We start from the raw sequence: 26,578 nt of genomic DNA, 5'->3' as shown, positions 1-26,578 counted from the left end.
TACCACTCTGTCCACCTGCAGCCACAGAACACATATACAGGAACCGGAAGTCAACGCACTCCATCAATGTACAGGTCATATGGAACGCTGGCAACATCATCACAGACATCGTTGTGAAATTCCCTGGGAGTACCCATGATTCGTACATATTCCAGAATAATGGGATATGCACACGCCTAGTTGCTGGAGAATTTGGAAACGGATACCTGCTAGGTAAATGACACTGACACACCCTGACACTCACAGTAGATTAATGTATCATGTACATGCAACTAATGTCAATCTTTCTCCCCCCTAGGCGACAGTGCATATGCCCTGCGGTCCTTTGTGCTCACCCCCTACCTCAACCCATCCACCAGGAGTGAAAGGCGGTACAATGTGGCTCACAGATCCACACACAACGTTGTGGAGCGCACATTTGGACTCCTCAAGAGCAGGTTTCGCTGCCTCCACAAGAGTGGAGGGGCACGCCAGTACACTCCAATCCTGTGCTGCAAAATCATTGCGACCTGTGCCATGTTACACAATCTCACCACCAAGTAAGGCACAGAGGTGGAGATCACACATCATGAGGACATTGATGATGACACAGAACAGGCAGAGCCCCATGATACAGTAGCAGCACCAGCTACAGATGGGAGACTGAGACTGGCAGAGATCACACAGCAATATTTCTGAGTGAGTAATGAGACACAGACAGGCAACGATTATGATGTACGTAGTTTAATTTTCACTACGCAAGTGCAATGATACCACACAATGGTTACACGAAATATCAATGCCCATGACTGGGTGGTCACGGTTAACACCACCGTGACCTGTCCTTTGGGTGGAGGGCATAGTCAATGTTTACGTCCACGGATTACAGGGTGGGACTGATGTGGCTGTGTGTCATGGCTTTCGGTGTGGCCTGTCTCTGTCGAATGACGCCTGCCGCTCCTGCGTATTTCTGGGACAGGAGTGCTTGCGCCACTCCTGCTGGTGGATTCCTCACTTTCAGCCACACATGTGTCGCCTCGAGTGGCTGTCTGTTGTGCGAGCATGAGCTCCATGGCAGAGGTCACTCTGGCCATCCCCACAGATAAATTGGTTTAGCACTGAACAATAGCCTGCATCGCTACTGACCGTCTACACAACAGGGAGGTTGCAGTCGCAAATCGGTTTAAGGCTTTTGTCTGCTTTCGCACATCCACGCGAGCCTTGCGCCTCTCCAAGTGGTCCCTGTCCAACTTGTCGCACAGTACAGTCATGCACTGGGTCATGTCTGTCATGCCATTTGCCAGCGACTGCATGCTCTCAGAAATGTTTCCTATACCCTTGTCTATGTTATCCAGCTTGTTGTTGGTGCTGCGTGCCTGCCTCTGAACACCCATCATTGCCTTTGCCTGCATGCGCTGGACCTTGACCATGGGGGCCTCCAGACCGCAGAAGAACCCCTCAACGTCCTGCCCTTCAGCTCTCTCCCATGCCCTTCGGACTCGGATACTGGCCCGCACAGCTCTTGGAGTGGGCTGCTGCTCAGTGTTGGCTGACTCTGGTGGATTGCTTGCCATGTCACCCTCATCCTCTTCCTCCTCAGATGTTTCTAGAATGCGGGGAGGTGGCACATCAAGCCGCCTTGCCCTTTCCCGCACAGGTGACGGAGTTGTCAGTGTGGGGGACTGTGCAGCTGCTCCTGACTCCTGACTCCCAAACAAAAGAGGAGACTGAGGCTGTGGTGTGGTTGTATCCTCAGGTGTCTTGGCTGCCTGCTCTGTGTCCTTCCCTCCTTGTACTGTGCTGGGACCAGCTCCTTCTATCCTCTTCTCCCTATCCATTGCTGTGCTGCGCGATGACTCTCCTGTGGACAGACATGGACATTTTGTCAGTGGAGTAGTTCACCTGTGTCTCTTGATTAAATCACACTACTATCACACATTTGCCTGTCCCTCATTTGCTTATGCTAGTAGTGTGTCGCATCCCTTGCTGTATGATATGCTGCAAAGAGGTATCTACCTATGACTACGTCTCCCATAATGCATTGCTTGGCATTAGTAATACCTGTTCTGGAGTGTGATGTAGGCACACAGAGTGGGGAAGGGGAATAGGTAAATGGTTTAATGATGATGTACATGCATCTTACCTTGTTTCTTTGCAGCTCTTGCGGAGCTGTCAGCGTCCCCAATGCCATGGATGCATTCAGGCTCAAGGGTGGATTCCACCAGCTCCTTAATGTCGGTGAGTCGTGGTGCTCGGTTTCTGCCTCCCCCTGTTGCAGCAGCTTCTTTTCGGTGGGCAGCTAGTTTCTTTTTGGTAATTATGCGAAGGTCATACCACCTTTTTTTTAAATCGTCAATTTCACGGTGGGTGACACCAATGGCATTTACCTTTGCTTGAATATCAATCCAGGTAGTGCGCTTGATAGACTCTGCAACATGCAGAGATTGTTTCCCAAATATTTTGCTGTAATGTTTCACAACCTCTGCAACAAGCACCTGCAGTTCTTCAGGACTGAATTTCATTTTTCTTCTGCACTCTGCTGCATCCCTTTGTCCATCCTGACTCTCCATGGTGCTGTTCAGGTAAGCTCAGGGAAGCCTGCTCCTCAGTCTGTCCTCCTGCTCTCCTGACTGTTGGTTTCTGCACCTGCATGGGTGTGGCCACTCCCAGGTACTGGGGAGGGGTGCTTGATTCTGATTGGTTGATTCCACTGTACCTTTGGTTTCGGGTGTGGCTGGTGTTACTGATTGGTTCACAGGCTCACATGTTTGTCAGTTTCAAATTTCTGAATCGGTATTTACCGAATCGGTATTTTCCGAATCGGTAAATTCCGATTCGGTAAAACACATTCATTCCTATGGGCCATGAGGCCCATTGGAATGAATGGGTTTTACCGAATCGGTATTTACCCATTCGGAAAATACAGATTCGGTAAATACTGATTTCAGATTCCGAGTAATTCCGAATCGGTAATTTTTACCTACATCTCATTTTCCGATTCTGAAATACCGATTCGATATGAGTCGGTATTTTAGAATCGGTAAAATGAAATTACCTACATCTGGCCCAAAATGTTGTGAAGACCTGAACTACTGACTCTGGGGAGGTGCATAACACTCCGTCTGCATCTCATAGTATCGGCACAAGAATAGGGACAATCTTGGCTTGACATAGTCGATGTACCATTTTACTGGACTTGTTGCCCCAATGATATATCCTTTGTTGTGTTGCCAACTGGGTCTCTTGTGCCTCAATGGTGAGAAGTTGATGTATTTGTTGCTGGATTAAGAGAAGGTTACGCCGCGATCCTGGTGCAGTCCCAGTCACCACTTGCGATCCTCAAGGTCTAGTATTTGGGCTAGTCGTTTACGCTTTTTACCATTTCGGAAACTTATATCTATACCCCGAATCACAGGGCTTAAGAGCCTCCCACAGGATAATTCTGGATGTGGCTGTGTCTGAATAGGCCAAGAGGTAATCAGTGATGGCCTGTTGAAGGACATCTTGATAATTAGGGTCTCTAAGATGCCAAGGGAACATATGCCAGCGGTAAGGGGCACGTTGTGTTTTCCGGTGTAGCTTCAGCTGAACAAGAATGATCCGAGAGTGCCTGGGGTAGGATGGATGTGTGTGATACCCTATGAATATAGCTATGAGGGAGGAATATGTAGTCAAGTTGTGACAGTGTATTGTGTAGCACCGATGTATACATGAACCTGCTCGTCGAGGGATCAAAAGCACACCATGTGTCCGACCACCCAAGTGTAGTGGCCAGAGAATTCAATGTGGATTTGTTGGTGCGAGGTTCTTGCTCCATGCCCCACCAGCAATCTTGGGGTGTCTTCCCGTCGTTCCAATCCCCAGCAAGGATTGTCAGGCTGACCAGAAGTTCCCCCCGTAGCGTTGTGACTTTTTCCAAGAATGTTTGTCCCATGGAGGGTGGGGCATATATACACCCTATGGTTAATTGCTCCCCGGCCACTGTACCTGTAATGATGGTGTATCTTCCCCCAGGTTAGAGATACAATGTGGCACGTGGCGGTGTATGAGGACCGCCGTACCTCGGAAGCCAGGTACAAACACAGAATGGTATATTGTAGTGTAACCAAATATATTGATGCATGGGGTTTTGTTCCCCAGAAGATGGGTCTCCTGGAGTAGAAGTATGTCCGCTTTGCAGCGTTTTGCTAATCAAAGCACTGCACCCCTCTTGATTTTATTTAGGAGCCCCCTACCATTCCATAATATTATGTTTGGTTCCCCCAATTGAGGGCTAGGAGTGTGGTGCGCCATCTAACAGCTGTGTAGCCCATCTCTGCAATTGCTAGTATGTCAGCGCATGATCTTAGTGCGCAGTCGGTGTCTGCAACTTTACAGACAAAATATAAGCAACAATACCAATGCCCACCCCCCACCCCAATACTTCCATGAACAAGGAGTATCTGTCACGGCGGAGACCTCGCTGGGACCACAACAGGGGAAGCCCAAGGAACTCCATTAAGTTTGCCCAAACGTCCCAACCTTATAAAACATAATTCCAAATGTCTAGGGGCGTTGTCGTTACGTGTGTGGCCATAATCCAGTATAGTGGACCCCATAGTTATTAACTTAAGAGCGAGACTTTTAGCCTCCAGCCGAATTGCACGACCCCATGTCCATTAGTGATTATTCTGTCGCTTGTTCCTGGTCTTGGACTCGCCAATTAGGGCTGGATCTGTGCCTATGCTTCAAATTGCCTCTATTATGCCTGCCTCTGTGCGAGCCCTGGGAGGAGTCTGAGTTCAACGGTGCAGGAAGTGCGGTTTGAGATGTGTAGTTTCATCAGCCCAGAAGAATGCCGCCTCCAGAGAGTCAAAGAACTAGGACTTTGAGTTGTATATCACTCTCATTCGGGCAGGGTATAGCAGCATATAAGAAACATTGAGTTCCCTTAGTTTATGTTTTGCGGCCACAAAGGATTGTCGTTGTTGCTGCATGAGCCTGGTATAGTCCGGGAAAATCATTCTTGGATGAGAGTTGAAGAGCAATTGGTCCTGTGGGTTCTCGTAAACTGGAGTATTGCATCTCGATCTGCAAAATTATGTAACTTAGCAATCACCTGTTGCGGACGTTCACCAGATGGGGGTTTCTTCATCAAGGCCCGATAGGGTCTCTCCACTACAAAACAGGCAGAGATAGATTCTTCCGCAAACAGGACTTGAGCCACTTCATAATGAAGTTGTTCAAGGATGGGCCTGAACAGCCCTCTGGAAAACCAACCAGACGTAAGTAATTTCGATGGGTCCTGCCCTCTGATTCTTCAACACAAGACGCCAGTTCCTGCGTCACCACTGTGAGCTTATTCACCATCTTTTTGAGGGATGTTACAGTGTCCTCTAAAGTTGAGACTCAGGTTTCAGCTTCCGTGAGGCAGTCAACCGCCTTGCCGAGATCTTGATGCAGGAATGAGACCTCGGATCCTACTGCGTCAATCTTCGCTTCGAGTGCTTCCCGCGACTGGGTAATTGCTGCTAGTATGGTCAGAGGGAGGGCCTACTGCCCCCTCCCCTCTTGAGTCTCCCACAGGTGTAGTGTAATGGTCCAAAGCACTCTGTTTTGAGGCAGCACTTCCCGACTTGTCCTTGCCCATGATGAAGAAAAAGGGCGTATGTGCGGAGGTGCCACACTGGTGGTAGTACAAGTGGTTTAACTTTTTCTGCGGTGTGGCTGCTGTGGTCAGGCCCCAGAACTGTTTGTGTGCTGCTTCTTCTGTAGATCGTAAATGGCCCCAAGGGGGAAAGATCCCAGGCCAGGCCTCATGGAACCCAGCCTACCGGACGACAAGCCGCACCAGGCCTAGTCCAGCCACCTCTGCAGTCCGAGAAAGCAGGACAAGTGGGCCCCCTAAAGAGACCGGACTCCCGAGTTATGTTATGTTATGTTATATTATGTTATGTTATGTGATTTTTATTTGGCGCACAGATGCTCCAGCTAAGGAGCGTCCTGGCGCCCGTTGGTAGCTCCCCAGCGGGTCTCACTTCAAATCTGCAGCTGCCTCACGATGTGTCCTGGGATCCAGTGGGAGGCTGTTGTGGTATCGCCGGTTGTGGGTCTGCTGCGCCCAGCGGGTATGTTGTGGCTCGCCGTTCCACCCTAGGATTAATGGCACGTAGCTGATTGGGTTATGGCTTGATGACAAACCTGCCTGGCGTGTTCCAACCAGTTCTCAGGGCCTTAAGAAACTGGTTCACCCCACCGGGCCCTTGATCATGTGGCTCTTAAATATCGCCCCCCCTTTATAGTGTCTCTTATCCCGGCTTCAGTACATTGGTATTGGGGGCGAGCTTATAATGGTTCTGGCATCGAGGGGGGTGGGGATCACGCTTAATAGGTCTTACCTTGGGTACACTGTCTGATTTCAGGCTACCAGGCCCCGAGTCAGGGCTGCTCAGTCCCGGCTGATCTCTATGATCTCTATGTGTGGAGGCATCCCCACAGCAGGCCGCACCATGCTACTATCTCCGGGACAGTCTACGCCCCTACTTGTTGGTGTCTCTGGTCGTGCAGCAGACACTCCCGCTCGGGTCCAGCGTTCCAACCGATTCACTGCACTCAATCACGGTAGCCCACCAGTCCCAGGAAAAAAACGCTAGGTGTATGCGCCGGTCCACCGGCCCCCTCGCTGTAGCGACTTCTCAGCGGTGGGGGCCAGTGGCAACATCCGCAAGGCATGGCCTCGACCGCCAAGCACCCCACCTCCGTTGCATTCTCAGGTCTGCCTCTGTTGTGTCGCCTCAAGGCCCAGCCCAGTGCCACGCCGCGTCTGCCCGACAAAGGCCTTGCTCTCACCATCGTGTGTTCGCCCCCAAAGAAGGTTGCGCAGCGGTATTGAGCCCCAGCAGCACTCAGTACCGTCTTCTGTGGCGGCGATGCCAGATTTAGCTCTAGGGGTCAGGATATATTGCAGATTTTAGCTAGATTTGGCTTAGGCAGACAGAGCTTCTCTAAAGCAAGTCCGCCATGTTCGGCTTCCAAGCCACACCCCACATCTGTACTCTCTTGTCCTATCATGGACACCATATGCAAGTGCTTAATTTGTGAAAAACATAAGTGCCAGGCCTCACGTCAGGAGGCCACTGCAGCTTGCACTACACATTGCTCTTCCCAGCACTGCCAGTGATATTACCAATACATCTACTAACCATTACAGTCCTACATGTGAGACGATTCATACTATTTGACACATCCAAATCTATAAGAATGTCGTAGGTAATACTCATTTTTAATGTATCTCACATTAATAATCAACTGTTATTGTGGTGATCTCTAAATTAGCTGGACAGCGCCACCTTGTGGCAGACTGTCACAAGCGCCGTTGTTGACAATTAAGTGCCAGGGCTGAGCACTGGAACCCCCCGCTCAAATTAAGCACTGCCATAGTAAACCTGATCAACTGATATATTTGGATGTTACTCAGTGTTCCCATGTGCCAAAAAATGGAGAAGCTTCAAAATGGACAAAATGTCTATGGGAAATTATAAGAAAGTAGGTTATTAATTGAAGTGGATGTGAGTCCACCACAAGTAATGATGCTACCAACTTGTCAGGGTTAAACACAGTTTCATCAATTGATTTTTTTTCAACTTCTTTGTATTTCACAGTGGTCAGTCAACAGTACATACAGTTCACATCACACAGTACATCATCAGTCAGTAAATCATGAGTACAATGGCCAAATCAGCTATCACTTGTTGGAATCATTATAACAGTGTTTTACCAATCTCCCCTTCCTGTAACTAAATATCCCTTCTTAAAGACCAGGATAAGCCTGCCAATCTCCCCATACCTTTTCCCATTTACATGGGCACCCTCTGCTCAAATATATTACATGTTCGGATTGCCAGCACCAATCCAAATCAGTTTCCGAATCAGCCTCCCTCGGAAGGCGAGTTCGCTCACCAGCACCTCGCTATATTACGCTTTGCTGCTACTGTGGCCAGTGCCAACCATAGCTCTTTGTGTCTAGACCAAGTCTCATCTCCAGGGACAAACAAAAGATACCATTTTGCTTCAAGTGGGACCTCCAACCCCACCACATCTTCCATAATCCTCCCCAGTTTCATTAATTTAAACCTGAGCTCAGTCCCCTGGTAGCTACAGAGCAGACGGGTCTTGATTAGAAAAATGTGTGAAGTAGTTACCATTACCAAAACATTTATAGGTCATAGAACAACACATGAAAAACCCACAACCATTTTAGGAAAATAGAAACCAATGTGAAAAGACACCAAAGCGACTAAAATCCAATAAGGGGAGTAGGAGATATGATTTTTTTTACAGATTTAAGGAAAAAGGCCACAAGACAAATGTAAAGTGTCAAACAGAATTTACTGTTCATGGGTGACCAGGGCTTAGGCGTGATTTCAGGCAAATCGCTATGGAGCGCGGGTCAAAACCGTCGAGTGGGTTTATCACAGTCACAGATTTGACATTTTGTCTCTGAAATGGAAGTCGGCATCCTCCAGTGGGGCAAGGCTGTATACTGTATCAACCAAAAGTCCTTTTCAAGTTGCATAGGTGCTAGATATTGCCCTGTGGAAGCTGTTGGTTTTGGCAGGAAAGGCTCAGAGCAGGAGAAATTTACATTTTGCAGCGCAGAGGTCTTGGTCTTCTTGTTGGGCAGATGCTTTTTGTTGCCTTGCCTGGTTAAGATTCCTACCTCTGGACTTAGTTTTTTTATGGAACTCAAAATCTTCCAGAGGAGTTTTCCTTAAGCCATATCCCATGACTTTTTTCCTAAATCACACTCCTTTGCCTTGAGGTCCCCATGATGGCTCTAAGGTTCTGGGAAGTCCAAAAATTACCAAAATCCCAACTTTTTAGAGTTTCTGGAGCAGCTCAACTTGGACACTTCTTAAGTTCCCAGAACCTCAGGAACTGCTCTTAGGGGCCAGGACTCGCTCCAGTAGCAAATAGCTGCAAGAACCAGTCCAGTCCCAATTGCTACTAGTCAGGTGGATGCTTCAGGAAACAGGTCTCTTGCAGCTTGTTGTGGGCTTGTCCTTGTGGCTACACAGGAGGTCATCCAACTGACCCTTGGAGTCCACTTCTTAGTCCTGGGTACAAGTGGAAGTAGGTCCCGCCTTCAGGTCTCCACACCGGTCTCAAACAGCATCTACAGGCCCAGAAAGTGTTATGAACCTTGGACGAGTTGCCACTTTTGTGAAATTACCTAGTCAGTGGTGGGGAGAGAGGAGGTGGGGGGGGGGGGAACAGGCAGAGAAGGAGACTCCGGATACTCACTAAAAATTGTAGAAAACGTTCCCAAGGGCATCCCTTCCCACTTTTGCATCACATCCTGGATACCACCCCACAGTGCAGTACTCTAATGAAAATCCAACATGGCAGAATCTTTCTATCCCTAAAGGGAGACAGATTGCAGCCTTGTGCGAAATAGGACAGATGGCTTAAGGAACAAAAGGCCTTCTTTCCTCAGGTCTCCTTTTATACTTAACTACGAAAGGGCAGGCCTCACCCTTCAAGTTAATGAAGTTCCTGGACCATTCGCAGCTGCTCTTCCTGGAGTAACATTTCTCAGCCTCAGGCTTTCCTATCAAAAGACTTGAGTCTTTAATCCTACTCTGGGAGCAGTTTCACACCTCATTAAGGGAAAGCTTTGATAGGGTCTAGCTCGGAGCTAATGCTTGGAGGTTTAGGCAGGTAAGTGTAACTTTTTAAATATTTACTATAAATCCAACATTATCAATAAATAGGATAAATAAATAAATAAATCTAATATAAAGTTAGCTAACTTATTATTTTATCTGTACTTTAGTGTTTCTCATAGTGCAGCTGCAGCTCTAACAATGAAAATTCCTTTTAGTGGCTTGTCTTTTTAGGTACATACAAACACTAAATTCCTGCATGTGCCACTTTTAGATACTATACACCTTACGCTGTGGGCTTGGGGTGAAGAATTTTACATGCAAAAGTAGGGTTCTTTCCTGTAAAAAAAGGGGCTATTTTTTCATTTCACCTGAACGTTTAAAAGCTGTAGTAGTCAGACTGCACAGGTAGGCCTGAAGCCATGCTTTCTTTGTCTCTCTAGTGGATGACATTATAAGGGCAGCTGTCCAGAGGTGACATTTAGGGTTCCATGCATTAGTGTATGTAGGGTTTCTTGCACTATTGAAGGAGGCTGGCTTAGTAGATGGTGCACACTTGTTCAATTGGTGCACTTTGCACTAATCCAGGCAACCCTTATGGTGGTTTTAGTTGTCATTGACAACCATATAAAGATCTCAAAGTGGTAGCTGTGGAGAGCAGCCTTCAGGCTTATCTTGAAGGAGTGTAAAGTCGCTTGTTTTACCAGTTTAATCATGTAATGTACATTAGATGAAAAGGAGCCACACAGTGTTTATATAAAAATATGTCTATTTATTACACAACACAATCACTAACAACTTGGTATATCAAGTTGAGTACCCAGGAACCCCACGTGCCCAATGGAAGTCAATGAAGAAGTCATGGTTGCAGTTTTGAAGAAACCCCTTGTAGGATGGAAGGTTGGAGAGTCTCCCCACCTGTGGAGGCCCAAGGAACCAGGTTACATTTACCAGGTAAACCGGTGCATAGTGATGAAGAGACATTGGAACCTGCTGTTGACGACAATGGGAGACTTCGAAAGAAATGCCTCTGGTGGAGTCCTTGAAGATATCAGGTAGAACCCAGGGATGGATTCTGGAAGTGAAGATCCTGTAAACAGAGGAACAGAGTCTATGCCAGGGATGACCAGGAGGCCCAGAATGCCCACCGATGTCGAGAGGTTCAGAAGTGAAGACGGAGACCTTGTTGCTGCAGCTCTGAGCCCCAGGCGATGCTGAGGAAGATCAGGAGCCATGCATGAGCTGTCCCACATTGCATGTCAGTGTCTAGGTGGTCGTTATCCGGCGGGAGCACTAACAAGCCTTGGTAGCCACAAATGGCTTGGAGAACGAAAAGGAGCAACCACTGGGACCAGCAAAGTCCAAAGGACTCACCAAATGCAGGAGAGTCAGAGCAGGCCCAGAGCAAGCAGAGGAGCCCACTAAAGCAAAGGAAGACCCCTGAGAGAACCCACAGAAGTCGTAAGAGGACCTCAAGCAGCTCCATAAAGTCAGAGGCCCACAATGCAAGGTATGCAGGGAGCACTCTGTTCTTCAGGAAGTGAGGTGCTGGAGGCTGGAACTTCTTGTAGCTCGAAGATTTCTGGATGCAGAGCCAAGGAGCCTTGGCAACAGCAAGTCAATGCAGTGCACAGGGTTTCGGTCCCAGCAGCCACGACGAGGGATACTGTCATCCAAATTGCAGGAAAGACAGGTCTGGCCTGTAGGGAGCCTCAGGGCTACTACTTATGTCGCTGAGCCTCAAGATGTCAGTGGGTCATCAGGAGCAGCAGACCGGTCAACCTCGTTGTGGTGCCTGCAAATGCAGGGGAGTGGATCCTTCACTCCAAGGGAGATTACTTCTGGTGTCATTGATGCCCACAGGCCTTCTGGAGAACCTGGATAAAGCACAGACACAGACGACATAGAAGACTTGAAAAGCAGTGAGACCAGGAGCAGCAGGAGTATTCCACGGTCCAGACGATTGAAGAGTGACATAGTTTCAGGGTTAAGTCTGGTCCCACGATTAATCTGAGGACCCACCCACTGTGGAGCCCGTAAGTGCCCTAAGGAAAAGGTTGGGTCCCTCCCAGAGGAGGGGCTGGACAGAGGAGAGGATACTCCCCTGTCCTTTGTCCCGTTTCACGCCAGAGCAGGAACCAAGGGTTCCTGAAATCGCTCAAACTGGAGTATGCGGGTAAGGCCCCATCTTTGCCCTACAAAGCAGTCTGGTGGTGCTGGCAAGCGCCCCCACCCAAGCCCAATATACTTAATCCTGTCTGTGAGGTGGTTACCCCTCCCTGCAACTGGAAACCTACTGTTCTACCTTACCCTGCTCGAGCTCAGCTCAGCAGCAGGAGTGCAGACTCGTGTCGTGGTCGGCAGCAGCACTAACTTTCTTGCAGACAATGAAAGGCTGTTACCGGGAGTTCAGGGGGGGTCCCGTAAGGCGCCACCCCAGTACATGGGATCCTACTTCCAACACTGGAATCAGTGTTGACGTATGATTCCAACATGTTTTATACCAAAAATGACTGGGTTCGGTGCAGCCATTATATAGTTAGACATCTCGTAATGACTGCTGTCCACTATATGTCTTAAAATGGCTGACCGCACTTACAAAGCCTGGAGAATCGACTCTGGGTTTGTAAGGGTGTCCTGCATATGCAGGGGTACCCTCACACTTATAACCAAGCACCCTGCCCTCAGGACTGAAGAGCCTGCCATAGGGGTACATTATAGTTTTTAAGTGCAGTGACCTCAGATATAAGGAAACGTATATCTGTTGTCAGAGGTGCACGCACCAACTCACACAGGCGGCAATGGCAGGCCTGTAGTCACAGTTAAGTGGACTCCCATGGCTGGTGCAATACATGCGGCAGCCCATGGGAGATCCCTAATGTACCTGTGCCATGAATATCTTAGTACCATATACAAGGGACTTAAAAGGATACACCAGTAGCCAATTGTGGAGGTGCACGAGTACTTACCAGAGCCATTTTAGGAGAGAGAGAGAGAGAGAGAGAGAGAGAGAGAGAGAGAGAGAGAGAGAGAGAGAGAGAGAGAGAGCACAGTTGCAGGAATCCTGATTAGCAGGTTCCCAGCAGACTATGTTAAAAGCACACTGACAATAAACAAAAAGTGAAGTGGGGGTAACCATGAGAGCAGATCCTACTTTCCTACAACTATATACTATGGCCTCAAAGTAAAGTTAAATATGTCAATTGGGGATTAACTAATTTACCATGTTTTATTGGTCACAGAACGTACACTGGGACCTTGTCAGCAGTGTCCTATTGTGCAGAGTTCACAAACCAGCAACTACCACCAATAAAAATGGGAGTAATGTGACATAGAGAGGCACTTATTCTCAAAAATGCTATGTAAATAAGAATTCCATGCAAAAAAAGTGAAACTTACTTAGTGACTAACATCCCCTTTGTCATGAGCAGGAAGAATCGATTACATTGAGTATTCTGTGAGATGAGTAAAGGGTACAAAACTAGGCAGACAGGGAGGGCTGACATCCCAACAGAGGCTTTCTTCTTGAACACCATTGTGTGGGCCTTGGCATGGCTGCTGGGTGTGACAGTGGCTCACTCGTTCACCCACACTCCAGGTTGGGGAGGCTGCCTACCTAGCATCCTGGATGAATGTCTGCCATCAGACTGGCACCCCTCTCTTCCTCCACAGTGTGAGAGATGAGTGTCAAGCATGACTGTGCCATAAGTAAAGAGATGTGTTACGGTGAGTGTGTGTGTGTGTGTGTGTGTGTGTTTGAGTGTGTGTGGGGGAGTGTATATGGGGGGTATATTTGTGCGTGTGTGTGTGTGATGGGTGTGTGTATATGTGAGTGCTTGTGTGTACAGGTGTGTGATTGTGTATATGTGTGTTTTTGGTTTTAGCCAACAAACTCTTTAGCAGAACAGAAAGGTGTCCTTTGGGCTCCCCCTACTGGTTAGTTGCCAGTGGCCTGCAAGAAGAAGCTCCTACTCAAAAGGAGAGGTCAAAGGCATGACCACGGCTCTCACCTGTAAGAAAGAGATGTGCCTGTTCATTTGCTCCGTATGATGTTCAGTAGCGGGCGGCATTAGGGTCGAGTGGCCGGGCGGGGGTGGGAGCAGGGTTGGGGACCAAGAAGACAGAAGCTAAAGAGGGGACAAATAACTTACCTGCTGCCGGTTGCCCACCGCATTGCCGTCTTCTGCTCCTCTTGTGGCTCCACTGCAGGCAGAGGATCCTGCAGCCAATCCTGAAGCTGCTCTCATGCATGAGAGCAGCTTCAGGATTGGCCTGAGCGATCTTGCTTTGTGCTCCCAGGGAGACTGGGAGCCTCTGCCTTCTGCCTCCAACCCGGCAACGCAGCTCGGGTTGGGGACAGCTCAGTGCGCATGTGGGTTTGGCCGGCCTGAGATGGCACTGAAAGCAGTGCCCTCCACTTCCCCTTGTGACTGCCTCCACGATGGCCCCACCCCAAGGATGAGGCACTTAGAAGTTGAAAAATAAAAGATAATAAACCTGTTTTATTATAATTTTATTTTTTAACTTTGAAGCTTCTGGCAGGGGGGGCGACGCTATTGGGCCGTAGAGGAGGAGCCGCCACGGATTTTGAGAATACAGGGTCAACTGGAAATTTATTGTCGCTTGATTCTCAGGGAGGATATACTATGGCAACGTGAGTAAACCATGGGCGCCTTTTAATGTGCTGAAAGTTTGAGTATTTTCAAGTTTAGGAAATTCAGAGTCAGGTAATGCCTGGGTGGTGCAGAACAAGGAGCTGCTTCTTTTGTATCTCAAGTTTAATACTTTGTAGATATCCAACTGTGACCCAGTTCAACATTTCTACTGAAATGTGAGATAAGACAACTTCAATTCATTGCTAGCTTGAGTGCCACTCAGCACAGGTGTAAAATGTGGGCACAGGGAGCACCTACCTTTTCAAGACGGATCATGGTTGAGGTACTGCTTGTCTGGTTTACTTTTTGTAAAGGCCAGCAGGTTCTGCAGCTTGGTGGCATCTGATGATGTAGATGCTGCCAGGGGTCCTTGTGGTCCCTGAGTAGAAGGATCTGGCCAGTGTAAGGGTGGGGTGTCCACTCTGGAGTACCTCACAAGATTAGCATTGAAAAAAAGGGGGACATTTACTAAAATAGGATGCAATGTATCACATCAATCAAAGTTGGTGCACTGCATTATGTCAAGGATACAGCACTATTTTGCTCTTCCCCAGTGCTGACACACTTTACGCTGCCTTGTGCCAATGGACACACCCTTGCACCTTAGTGCAAAGTTGTGTCGTTTCGCTCAAGTATAGCTTTTGTACAGGAAGGACATCTTCCCAGTACAAAAACTTTGCTCTAATACTTTTCCGAATGTGTACGTGTGCTGTACAATGCAGCACACATGAAAAGCTTGAAAAGTATGGAGAATTAAACATTCCTCCTTCAGTACGCCTGTCTCGAGAAGGCTATGTTTATGGTGGAAATCCCTTTCTACAGTTATTAATAGACATAAATTAATTTCAGGGTCTGAAGGTGCTTGTCTGAGAACACCCATGGAACGCCCATGGAATGCCCACTTGATGCAAAGTAGGGCATATCGTTACTTTATGTTACTTTGGCCAACTTTCTAATACAATCCTATTTAAAATCTGAAAATAAATACCACCACAGCACTTTGGGTTTGTGTTACAAAAGTAAAGTAAATCTATAACAAAGAGTCGTGGTGAACAGCAAACAACACAAGTGGCAGTGTCTGCGACTTTGGTGCAAGTGTGATTTAACCTCATACAGCGGGATGGTTGTGAGTGGTTGAGCAGCATAGACGCACAAGAAGGCCTGGAGGTCTCACTGGTTGCAGAGACACAGGGAAAGGAAGAGTACCCTAGTAAGGGTCCCAAAATGTAGCAATGGAACCCAGCGTCTTCCCTTAAGTCTTATGAGCTCCTCTGATTAAAGTAGGAGTTTCTCAGTCTACTGCTTCCTCCTCAGGGTCAGCTGATGTTTCTTTCCCAGTGCTTGAGTCAATGTCGAGTCAGTGTTAATATGAGCCGGTGGTTTCCAGTGCTCAGCACCAGCATTTATTTGTCAACACAGGCACTTGTGACAGTCTGCCACAAGGTGGCGGTGTCTGGCTAATTTAGAGGTGAACAAACAACTTTTAATTATTAGTTTAATATACATTACAAATTACTATCACCTGCCGGACCAGTCATTCTTAAAGCTTTGGGGGCCTGAAATAGTCCGAACTGTCACACTTGTGACTATCATTGGCAACGTTGGCAGGGGAAAGCTCTTGATGAGAGCCCTGGCACTTATATTTTTTACAAATTAAGCACTGGGCCTGACTCTATAGGAGGACAGGAAAAATTCTTCCCCTGGGTCTAATCCTTCTCTCTTTGGTGATTTACAGGGCTTCACTAAAATCAAAAGGTGAACTAATTTATTAACTAACTAACTCACAGTTACTTTGAATCATCATCAGGACAGGGTTGTATGATGTTCTCAGTGCTTAGGGGACGAGGTTCGTGGACGAGCCGCACACGAACGTGGTGGTCTCCCCCGGATTACAATACCAGCACACCGCACACTACCGTGGCGCTGCGGCATTAATTGCCATGCTGAACCTGCTCCACTAAGTAACGAGCCCTTCAGAAGGTATTGCCGCCGCCGATGCTCCTCCTGGACACGGCCTGCTTTGACTCCAAGGATTCCACAGACTTTCCTGATGCCATCGCACTTCGTCCCACGACGCCATTCTTGAAGTCGGGACCTTGTCCCCATAGCACTGAGAAAATCATACAACCGTGTCCTGATGATGATCCGTGGTAACTGGATCGAAACGTCGTCGATCCTTCAGCGCAACTAAAGGGGCAGCCTCGGTGGTTCCACGGAATCATTATCAATTCTTCTCCCATTTGTACATCTATGTCTGGAACCACCTAATTCACTGTATATAATTGCTCACATTGGCACCTTGGGTCGTTCTCTTCCGCTGACCACCAATTGTCACTTACTTCGCCACTTATTGTGTCACCTTCACATACAAGCACCAAGTTCAATTTGGGTTGTTCACACATTTTAGCTTACAGTGCTGTCATAACTATGTTTATTTATGTTTATTTTTGCCCTCAAATACATGATGCTGAATGCACATTCTAAAAAAATCAACCTGTCCTTTCGTGTGAAGTATTGTACTTGCATGCCTAACCGTCCTCCTGAATTATACCAGTTGAGATATTATTGTTTGCTTTACGTACCTACCCTAATCTCAACTCGGTTTATGGGTTACACTCCTGCTGTTATAGATAATGCTGCCACATGGTAGCGCTATTTGTGTAATTTAGGATTTGCTGACCCACTGTTGTTTATTAATTTAACATATATTAAAAACAACTAATACCTGCCACACACGCCATTCTTATAGCTGCAAGTTTTATCATCACCTGTGTGTGTCCTTGGTTACATCATAAACCGAATTTTTACATTAAACATATAATAAACACAAACTGGACTGACCTGAAGTTTGGGGTGAATGAACCCAGAGATCTCGCCATTTGAGTGTCGAGGGAAGTACTCAGGGCTGATGGACACATAGGCTTCCATTTCAAAGGCTGGGAAGGCTGCTCCTGGAAAATGAGTGAAACGATAAGTGAAAACTGCAAAGGAGACTGCATTAATGAGATTTAGAGGCGCTAGAAGGAGATGGAGAAGTAAAGGGATGAGAGAAAGGAAAAGAGAAAAAAAGAGAACTAATCGAGTGAGATAGAAGAGAGAGTGAAGTAGGAAAGGAGAAGGGAGAGATGAGAGAACGGAGGGAGAGTAAAAGTAAAGAATACAATAGCTTGAGAAACACAGCAGAAGAAAGACTTAATTACAAAACAGCAGAGGGAAAGGGAAAGAGAAGTAGGGAGGTATACAGGGTGATATTAAGGTGGGAGGAGAAACCAGGTGCTGAGGGGAAATAGTCTTGATTAAACTACAGAGATGAGAAAGAAAAATGGAACAGTGAAAGTGCAGGAGAAGGCAAGAGTGCATGAAGATAGGAGTAAAGAGACAAAATGTACTGGGCGGTATGCCATCTGAACACATCGCTTATGCGCTCTGGCAGTTCTACACTGCACGGAACAGTGCTCCAGGCCACGGGAGGTGCCCTGTAATCTGCCCGTGCAGTCTCTGGGCAGACTGCTGACTGCCACTTCCAGCCACTGGGACACATAGGGCCAGGTTTACCAACCTTTTGCACTGAGTTTGCATCACGAAATTGCCACAAACCAGCACAAAACGTTTTTTGTTGGATTTACTTTGAAAGTTGCCTAAAAGGTGTTAATACCGAGAAATTCGATGACAGTGAGAATAACTATACATTCATTTATAAAAACGAAATTGCATCTTAATTGACAAATGTGCCCGTTATGAGCTGCACATCTTCAAACATTTGTAGTTAGGCAGGCTCTGAGGCCCTGGCCCGTGGTCACCGGTGAGGTGGTACATAGCCGACAGAAAAACGCACAAATGGGAAATCCCAGATCAATCCCACCGATAGGCGCAGGAACACAACAATGGTCCAGGGAGATGGGCCCCAATAAAGCACACATGGCTAGAAGGATATTCGCATTCCCAAAACACCATAAAGTCAGAAGCCACATAGTTAAAAACTCATAGCCAATCAGGACACAGCACACACATTATACGCAGTAATCACACACTCCCCATGCCGGACATGTGATCCACTGGTCGCATTGTGTCCACGCAAGGTCAATGCCCACCTCAATTCCTGATCGAAAACACATTAATTTGGCTCCAAAAACAGTGATTCACATTCCTTACCAAAATAGGGTCCCCAGAGGTATTTTTTGGCATTTAGGGCCCGATGTAGGTAAATGCCTTTTCCAATGTAGGGGGCATGTATTTACAGATTCTGTATTTTTACCTAATCTGTATTTACCGAATCGGTAAAATTACCGAATTGGTAAATACATATTCGGTAAAAATACCGAATCTGTAAATGCAGATGTAGGTGGCTCTTTAAACAGTGCCACAGGCCCCTAAGAATTCGTTATTTACCATGTAATACTATTGCATGGTAAATAACGAATTCAGGTGTACATGCACATCTGTGCATGCACACCTGTGCCATGTGGCACACAGACATGCCCTTACATTGGGGTGCTACAGGGTGTCAAAGTGACACCCCGTTCCCCCTGGCAGGATTCGGTATTTACCGATTCGGTAATTACCAAATCGGTATTTGCCATTGATTCCTATGGGCTTCAAGGCCCATAGGAATCAATGGCAAATACTGATTCGGTAAATACCGAATCTTACAGATTCGGTAATTGAAAAAGAAAAATTACCTACATCTGCCTAATTCCAATTTACCTACTCTTAAATACCGAATCGGTATGATTCGGTATTTAAGAGTAGGTAAATCGAGATTACCTACATCGGGCCCTTAGTGAATTGTATAAAACCCCGTTCCGTTCAATTGTAAGTTGAGACAGTCCTCAGACCCTATGCCTGTGACTGTTCTCCCGGCCTCGCTGTTTAATTAAACAAACTGTTCCTGTTTTACCAAATGCCTCTTCTCTCTTGCTTTTTACATGGTTTTTTATGTTCAAGCAACATTTTGGCGAGCTACTATTAGAATTGATTGAAACCTCTAACCCGACTGCAGCCAATACACCCATACGGATTCACCTTTGCGTATCAAGAAAGGTGAGCGGACACCGCAATTGATTGAAAGTTCTGCTGAATCCGTGGGGCAGAGGTCCGTCCTGAAGCAGCTGTCACGGAAGGCAAGACATCGGAACCTTAGTAAACATGTGGCGTATGGCAAACTACAGAAAAGCACAAAAAGATAACCTGATCGCACTGCAACTGACAGAAATATGGAATATTACGTATTTATATGTCCTAACTGAGGAGTCCTAAGGCAGCTTTAGAGGCGATTCCTTCGGAAATCACCTTTTTTCGATAGTCAGCACGTTAGGAAAGGGGAAGGGTTTATATGAATACTTATGTATAGCCCTTTATGGCTCCCACAGCGCTATTCACGTGGTAAAGGTATCCAGATTGAGTGGAGTATGCAACTCAATCTTATTCTCAATCTAAAAGGTTTTCTCAGTGCCACTGGTTTCTTAACACCGTTGGTATCTGAATGAAGTGAGAAATGTTGGCTGCTAGGACCACTGGGAGCGATACAGATGGTACGCTTGGCCCCTGGGTGTGATACAGGAAGCGATTAGGACTTTTAGGGAAAAAGATATAGACCTGGGAGATGAGGTGTAACTTGTGGCTGGCCAAGAGGGGCCTGTGGTTCTCGAGTGATTCCCTTTTTTTCGCAAGCAATTATTTTTAACTTTGTCCTGGACACAATATCGACAGACTGTCAGAATCACCTGTACCACGCAGAGCTTCCCCTAGTCACAGGATAGCATCCGTTAGGAGTGGGCTAAAGGATTTTTGACAAAGCCATCATCTTTTTAGTTATTGGTTGCTTGGACCACTGGGAATGATACAGGTGCTACACTTGGCCTCTGGGTGGGATACATGGTGCGATTATGGATATGGAATGTTGTGGTGCTGTTAATTACTGCAAACTGTGTTTTTTTCTGACCCGGTGTTTCATATGAGGGTGCTGCTATTTCCACAAAGTGTATTTGATATTATTGACAATTGTACTTTTCCTATGTTGCAACTCTCCATATACATTGTTGTTTGTGTTTATGAAATGTTCATGTTGAATTGTTGATGCAGCTGTAGATAGTGTTGAGCTCATAGTAACACAATTATAAGTAGTAGCTCCCCGTGTATATTTTCCCCCACTATTTAATCAAAATGAAAGATTACTTAAAACACAGAGACCAAGGTACCTTGTTCATTAAAACTATCAGACGTATCATGGAGTCATCATTAAAACACACGCAAACCAGGTTCCCCACACAGGCTAATAAACGTAATACGTTTTACCAAGAATGGCATACACGCACGAAGGGACACACATTTCCCTGGCCAAAGGAGAGACCTTTTGACGCTAACGCAATTGAAAATAAAAACACACATACAAACCGAATACACAGGTCAAAAGAAAGACAGGAGAGAGGCATTATTAGAATTATGTGCCATCTTCGAGGAAGCCCAGATTGACAGTCCTACACTACAGGTAGCAAGCGAGGCGTCAGCACCCTCCCCACCATATCCAGATATGGAAGGGTTCTCGCCCGCTCTTCTCTCATTGGGGTATTCCAATCCACCAACAGAAGAAGCCATTGGGCTCCCCACCTAACAATGAACAGTTAGACCCAAACACGAGAGACTAACAGACCAGCAGGCCCAGGCAATTCCAGAGCAACCCCAGTCTGATGCGAGGGTTCTCAGAAATTCAACCCCCGCCCCATCCGTCGCGCCAAACACATGGAACCCCAGTAGGAAGGAGAACAAGTACTCCCACTGGTTTAGGCAAACACACACAACAGACTGGAGATTTGGGATGGTGCTAAATAGTAATACAGCTAGTGGAGGTGAGGAAGGTAACCCCAGTCCCCCGGGAACCAATGAGGAGGACGGGCACTGTGGGGGGGGGGGGTGGGGGGGAGGAGAGAGAGAGGGAGAGAGAGAGAGAGAGAGAGAGAGAGAGTGGGAGAGAGAGAGATTGGAACAGAACCACAACATTACTTCAAAATTCCTGAACTAGGAGCAAGAGGTGCCGGATAGAACAGCTGTAGCCTCAATGGCACAGAAGTTAGGGTCACCGATGGGGGTATCGCTGCAGCGGTTTGGAAAAGATAAAGTATTAGCGGGATCTGAGGGAGTAGTCAGGGCAATACCAAAGGCAGAACCTGGTCACAATACCCCTTCCACTCCCAGAAGTAGGTTGGCCCTGCGTCTGGTGGATGATACACACAACCCCACCCTCACATGTCTTGTTCTGTCACCGACTGGTCAGTCCGAGGAAGAGCTCACAGTAACAGTGCTAGTAAATAACAAGCACTGCAGCTTCCTAATTGACACAGGGGCAACAAAGGCTTGCCTTAAGAGAAGGGATTGTCGCCCTATCATGAGATTCGATGGAAATGCAGGTGTTCTCGGGTCATCGACAGGTCATCCGTGATAGACCAGAAGACAGGGGTGAGGAACAGAGGGTCTGTTGTAGGTATGGCTCTTAGCCACGTGCCCTTAGAAACACTGCATGTCACCACACAGCTAACTCTCCTCCCTCAACTCTCAGCCCAGGCAGCAGAGCTGAGAACACTGATTAAAGCCCTAACCCAAAGTACGAAGAACACGGTAACGATTTACTCCGACTCAGCCTATGTCACCACCACAGTGCAATTTTGTCAGAAAGTGTAGTTTATGACATGGTCAGCCCTCCACTTCTTGCCTGGTATTTGATGTGATTTTAACTGGAAGTGCACTAGGTTCCTGCTAATCAGGTCCCCAGTGCAAGGATCTCTTTCCCAAAACTGTACAATTGTTTTTGCTAATTCACAATATCTTTAGTGCCCTCTGTAAGTCCCTAAGTAATGGGTGCCCCCGGTGCCTGGGGCACTAAAGAGGGTACCCGTGGGCTGCAGCATGAATTGCGTCACCCTAAAGGACCCCTCATAAAGATCATGCAAACTGCCACTGCAGGCCGAGTGCCTTGGTGCAGACAAAAGTAAAAACACGCCATGACACACATTGCTGCGTGCCATGTCCCCTAACACTGCATGTAATATTTGTAAGTCATCCCTACACAGGCCTTAGAGCCCTAAGGCAGGGTGCCTTATATTACATTTGAGGGCATATCGGCTGGAGCAGATACGCCCCTGTGCTGGTCAGTACAATTTCTGCCGGTACAAGTGAACAAGTAACCCATTTTAAAACATGTGCTGGACAATGGTGAAAACAAGTTCCCGAGCTACATGATGGCTTCACTGAAAAGAGGGATGTTTGGTATCAAACATCTCATATTAATAAAACCCACACCGATACCAGTGTTAGATTTAGTAATACATGCAACCAGTGGGCATCCTAGAGGTGCCCCCAGCGGACTGACTTTTATGAACCCACCATCAGAGACGAATGTCTGAACCACCCCAGGGGTGAGGACCTTTGACCCTTTGACCTTTGACCCTTATGAGACAAAAGACCAGCCCTGCTTTAGAAGGGGGTGGTGTATTAACCTGCTCTCACAGGATGACCTGCAGATTAATATTCGAAGGCAGGGGAGCTTCAAAGCACCTACCGCCTTTTGCATGTGAATTTGGTTTCTCTCGGAGGAGAAGCAAATGCCCTTTGTCCAGCGCCATTCGGCACTTGGACAGGAGGCAGAATTATCTAGTCAAATAGGTGTGTCCACCCTCATGCTTGTGCCTCCCTTAGAAAAAGTAAGCTATCTGAAGTGGAGGCGACTTTGCAAAGTCAGGAGTTCTGAGACAGGGTTATGACCACGTCCCCCACGAAGTGGTCATATAGGGGGAGTAGTGTATCAAAGAGATAGGTAGCCCCTTGGCTACTTCCCTACACTCTCCTAAGCCCCCAAATGTAATATTTAGGGGAACCATGGCACCAGAAAATCAGCTCCTGCTGACCAAAAGAAGAAAGACCAAGTAGCTGCAAAAAGCAAGAACTGTGGATTAAGCAAATGACTTGGCGCCAACCCTGCCGGCCTGTCAGCTGCTCCTGACGACTGTGCCAAAGTCAATTCATACTGCAATTGCTGTGCCTCCAAAGGTTTTGGAGAACAGCCAGCACTTCTGCCAAGACTCAGGACTCCCATGGAGCTGCGCAGCTGCTTCACTGCATCCTGAAAGCACCCAAAGAGAGCTGAAAGGAAGTTGGACTTCCAAAACCCGACGCCAGAAAGCACCACTGCACCTGTGCCGCCTAGCCCAAGCTGAAGTGGGCCAACAGTGCCAGCGTAGTCCCCTGGCACTCCAGAGACAAAGCCCACCCTGGACTTCCCCACTGTGGACTTCCCACCGCCACCTGAAGCTCCTGTTTGCAGGCACACTCTACTGCAAGTGCTCCCGGTGCCGAAAATCTGGCACCTGAAAACACCTCTACACCCGTCGCCCTTGGCCAGTGGAGAAGAGGACCAAAGGTGTCCCAAAGCATCGTGGGACGTGAGCCCCGCTTGTGGTTCAGACCGACTGGCTTCCCAGTTCAAGCCTTCAGCCTGTTTTCAACTGACCAATCCCCGTAGGATAGCATTGGGCCCCCGATGCTGAAAACAACCTCAGCACCCGGCTGCCCCAGTGCCACCGAGGTGACCTATTCGTGCTGCCCTGGACCTTGCTCCATAATCACCTTAAGTCCAGAGGATTTGTCCTGTAAGTTGCTGCAAAGTGTTCAAATGCTGTACATGTGTTTCTCCAATAGGATACAATGGGCATCTGATGCTGAAAAGAACCTCTGCACTCAGCTGCCCTAGTGCTGCCTGAGGTGACCTGTGGGTGCTGCCTTGGACACTGTCATATACTCCCCTTAAGTCCAGGAGATTAGTCTTGTAAGTCCTGTACCTGAATGCCATACTTGCTATTCCCCCATAGGATAGCATTGCAGTTTTGGAAAAAATGCACTTTCGACATTTTAAATGCAAAAGTATTCCTCTTGAAGAACATACTTACCTTATCGTATTGATTCTGGTGCCTAACATATAAAGATATGTGTTATTGTTATAAATAGTTGTGTATTTCCTTATCGAGTTGTGTGCATCATTTATTGACTATTGAGTGTATTTGCAGATATCTAACAATCCTCTCTGATAAGCTTAAGGCTGCTCGACCACACAACCCCCTTAAAAAGCACCTTGGGATTGCTAGAGCAAGGCCTTGTACACTGATGAGGGAATACCTGGACTCTCTGTACGGTATACCTCTTTTTGGTATACCATATAAAGAGCCAGCTTCCTACAATTCTAATATAGGGAGGTGGAAAAGGCAAGGTTTCCTCAAATCAGATGGTACAACTGTTGTACACATGGACCTCCTGGAGTTATTAATCGATGCATTGACCCTACCTAATCGCATGGCCATGGTGAAGAGGGCCACTCATACTGGAGGCAAGGACTTTGTATCCTGAGGGAATGCATTACCTGTCCAGTTTGCAAAGAGTGATCCTTTGCGGACCCGGAAACGTTCACATCGAGAACGCGTTTGGCAACAAGTGAGACAGAATCAGACACCTGCCTCGTCTGTATCAACAAGACCAGACGAAGGCACAGAACCCCACGTTCTACGGAGCAAGATTACTCCACAAGTGAATGCAAACTGATTTAAACAACAGTACAGCACACACGAGAGGTCCGTTTATTAAGTCCATTTCTTTCGACGGGAACAATTGAATCCACCATGGTCTCTTGAGAACCGAGAGACTACGGTCCTGATGAGAACTCCATAGACATACGAGTTCGAAACGCGTAGACTGGAAAAGCCAAAAAAATCTAGAGTCACACAAAAATTGAACAAATCATCTTCTTTTTTGTATAAATTGTATATGGCTTTGTTGCAATAATTCATTGTTTCAACTGAAAATAATTTATATATTTTCTTCGTTGTTTGTTTGTTTTGGATTTAAGTGTTGTTTATAGTGTATTGTATGGAAGAGGTATGCCTGTTGTCTGAATGATAAAAAGTCTTTACATAATGTTGTAAATATATTTCTGTGTTGTACATAAGGTCGTAAAATGAAAACGTTGGTTTAAATAATTTTCCAAAAAAGTTAAAATTGAATAATTGACTCAAGAAAACTAAAATAAAAAGTGACTATTTGCACATAAAACATTGGTTTCAAGTCAGATGTTTTAGCCAAAAAATTCAGGCAAAAGAAAAAGATAGCAGCACGTGCATTCTGTTCTGTTTATAAGCAGTTTGCAAAGAGGGCAGCTTACGGAGCGGTTAGGGAGACACCTGTGCTTCCCTTACAAACCCCCCTCAGGACAAGCCTTGAACAGAATTAGCAGGCTGTATCCAAGGGATTTGCAGGAAACAGCGTTGCCTGAGAAAGAGCGATGAGAAGCCAGGGGCTGCAGGCAGACCACACACGACCTCATTAACTGACATACCCCCACGGGAAAGCCAGTCATGTGTCGAAGTCTGGTCAAAATAACATTGCTGAAACTACATACAGAGTATCTAGGAGTCAAACAGTGAAAGAAGAACTCAATTCATCAAAAACCCTTGACACGACAAAAGCAAGTGTTGTAAATGTTAATCTTTGAATGACACCACGTGATGAAATATGTGAAAATGCACGTGATTAGATGGGAAAGACAAACCCAAGAGTAGGTGAAAATATTCCCATCAGTTGTCGATCTGTACCGCCACTTTTACATCATATGGGTTCTCCTTACCCAGGAGTTAGTACAATCACAGTCACGAAGATGTAAGCGGACTGTGAGAGCCGGCGACCCTTTGTTTACATCTAGTAGACGGTGCAAGTGTGAGGGGACAACTGAAAAAAGCAGTGCAAATATGTGAATAGTGATAAAATAAAATGGATCAGGCTGTTAGAAGTGTACATTTTAATGATTTCTCTCAGCTCTCCAAGATTAAAACCAATAGTGAATAAACAGATTTAACAAAATATCTGTTCAGCAAATACTGGTCAACATGTTTCTGCATAGATGGAAAGTGCCAATGCATTCATCAGGACCTAGGTGTTGCTACTGCTGTTAGATTAGTGAGAAATATAAAGGTAAAATGGAATTATATCACCTGCATTTCAGGTTTAAAACTCCTCCACAATCTAAAGTATCGTCATGTCAATGGGAAGAAAAATGAAAAGAGACACACATTATCAGAATACACTCATCAGTAGTTGTATTTCATTAACGAATTTTCGTAGATCAGTATTTATATATATCAACATGTGTATATATCAACATTTTGTCACTCACCCAATATGTGTGGGGATAGCGCCTCACCTCACCTGGCTGCAGCTCAGGTAATGAGGAGCACCGCTCTGTTTTGAAAAAGAAATACATCCGTAAAT

The 26,578-nt window shown here is 46.7% G+C and overlaps 1 protein-coding gene across 5 annotated transcripts in view; it reads right to left on the bottom strand.

The window, feature by feature from the left end:
• LOC144770299 (N-acyl-aromatic-L-amino acid amidohydrolase (carboxylate-forming)-like) overlaps positions 1–26,578 on the bottom strand; it is a 370,744-nt gene that overhangs the window by 42,306 nt on the left and 301,860 nt on the right. For all 5 annotated transcript variants that reach the window (XM_078654826.1, XM_078654980.1, XM_078654905.1 and 2 more), the window contains one exon: positions 17,120–17,229. In XM_078654826.1, the coding sequence (XP_078510952.1) occupies positions 17,120–17,229 (110 nt within the window). The remainder of the gene's footprint in view (positions 1–17,119; positions 17,230–26,578) is intronic.

This window comes from Lissotriton helveticus, chromosome 1_1 (genome assembly GCF_964261635.1).
Source record: "Lissotriton helveticus chromosome 1_1, aLisHel1.1, whole genome shotgun sequence".
NCBI lineage: Eukaryota > Metazoa > Chordata > Amphibia > Caudata > Salamandridae > Lissotriton > Lissotriton helveticus.
Note: the sequence above shows the minus strand (reverse complement) of the source record. Positions and strands in the feature narration are given on the sequence as shown.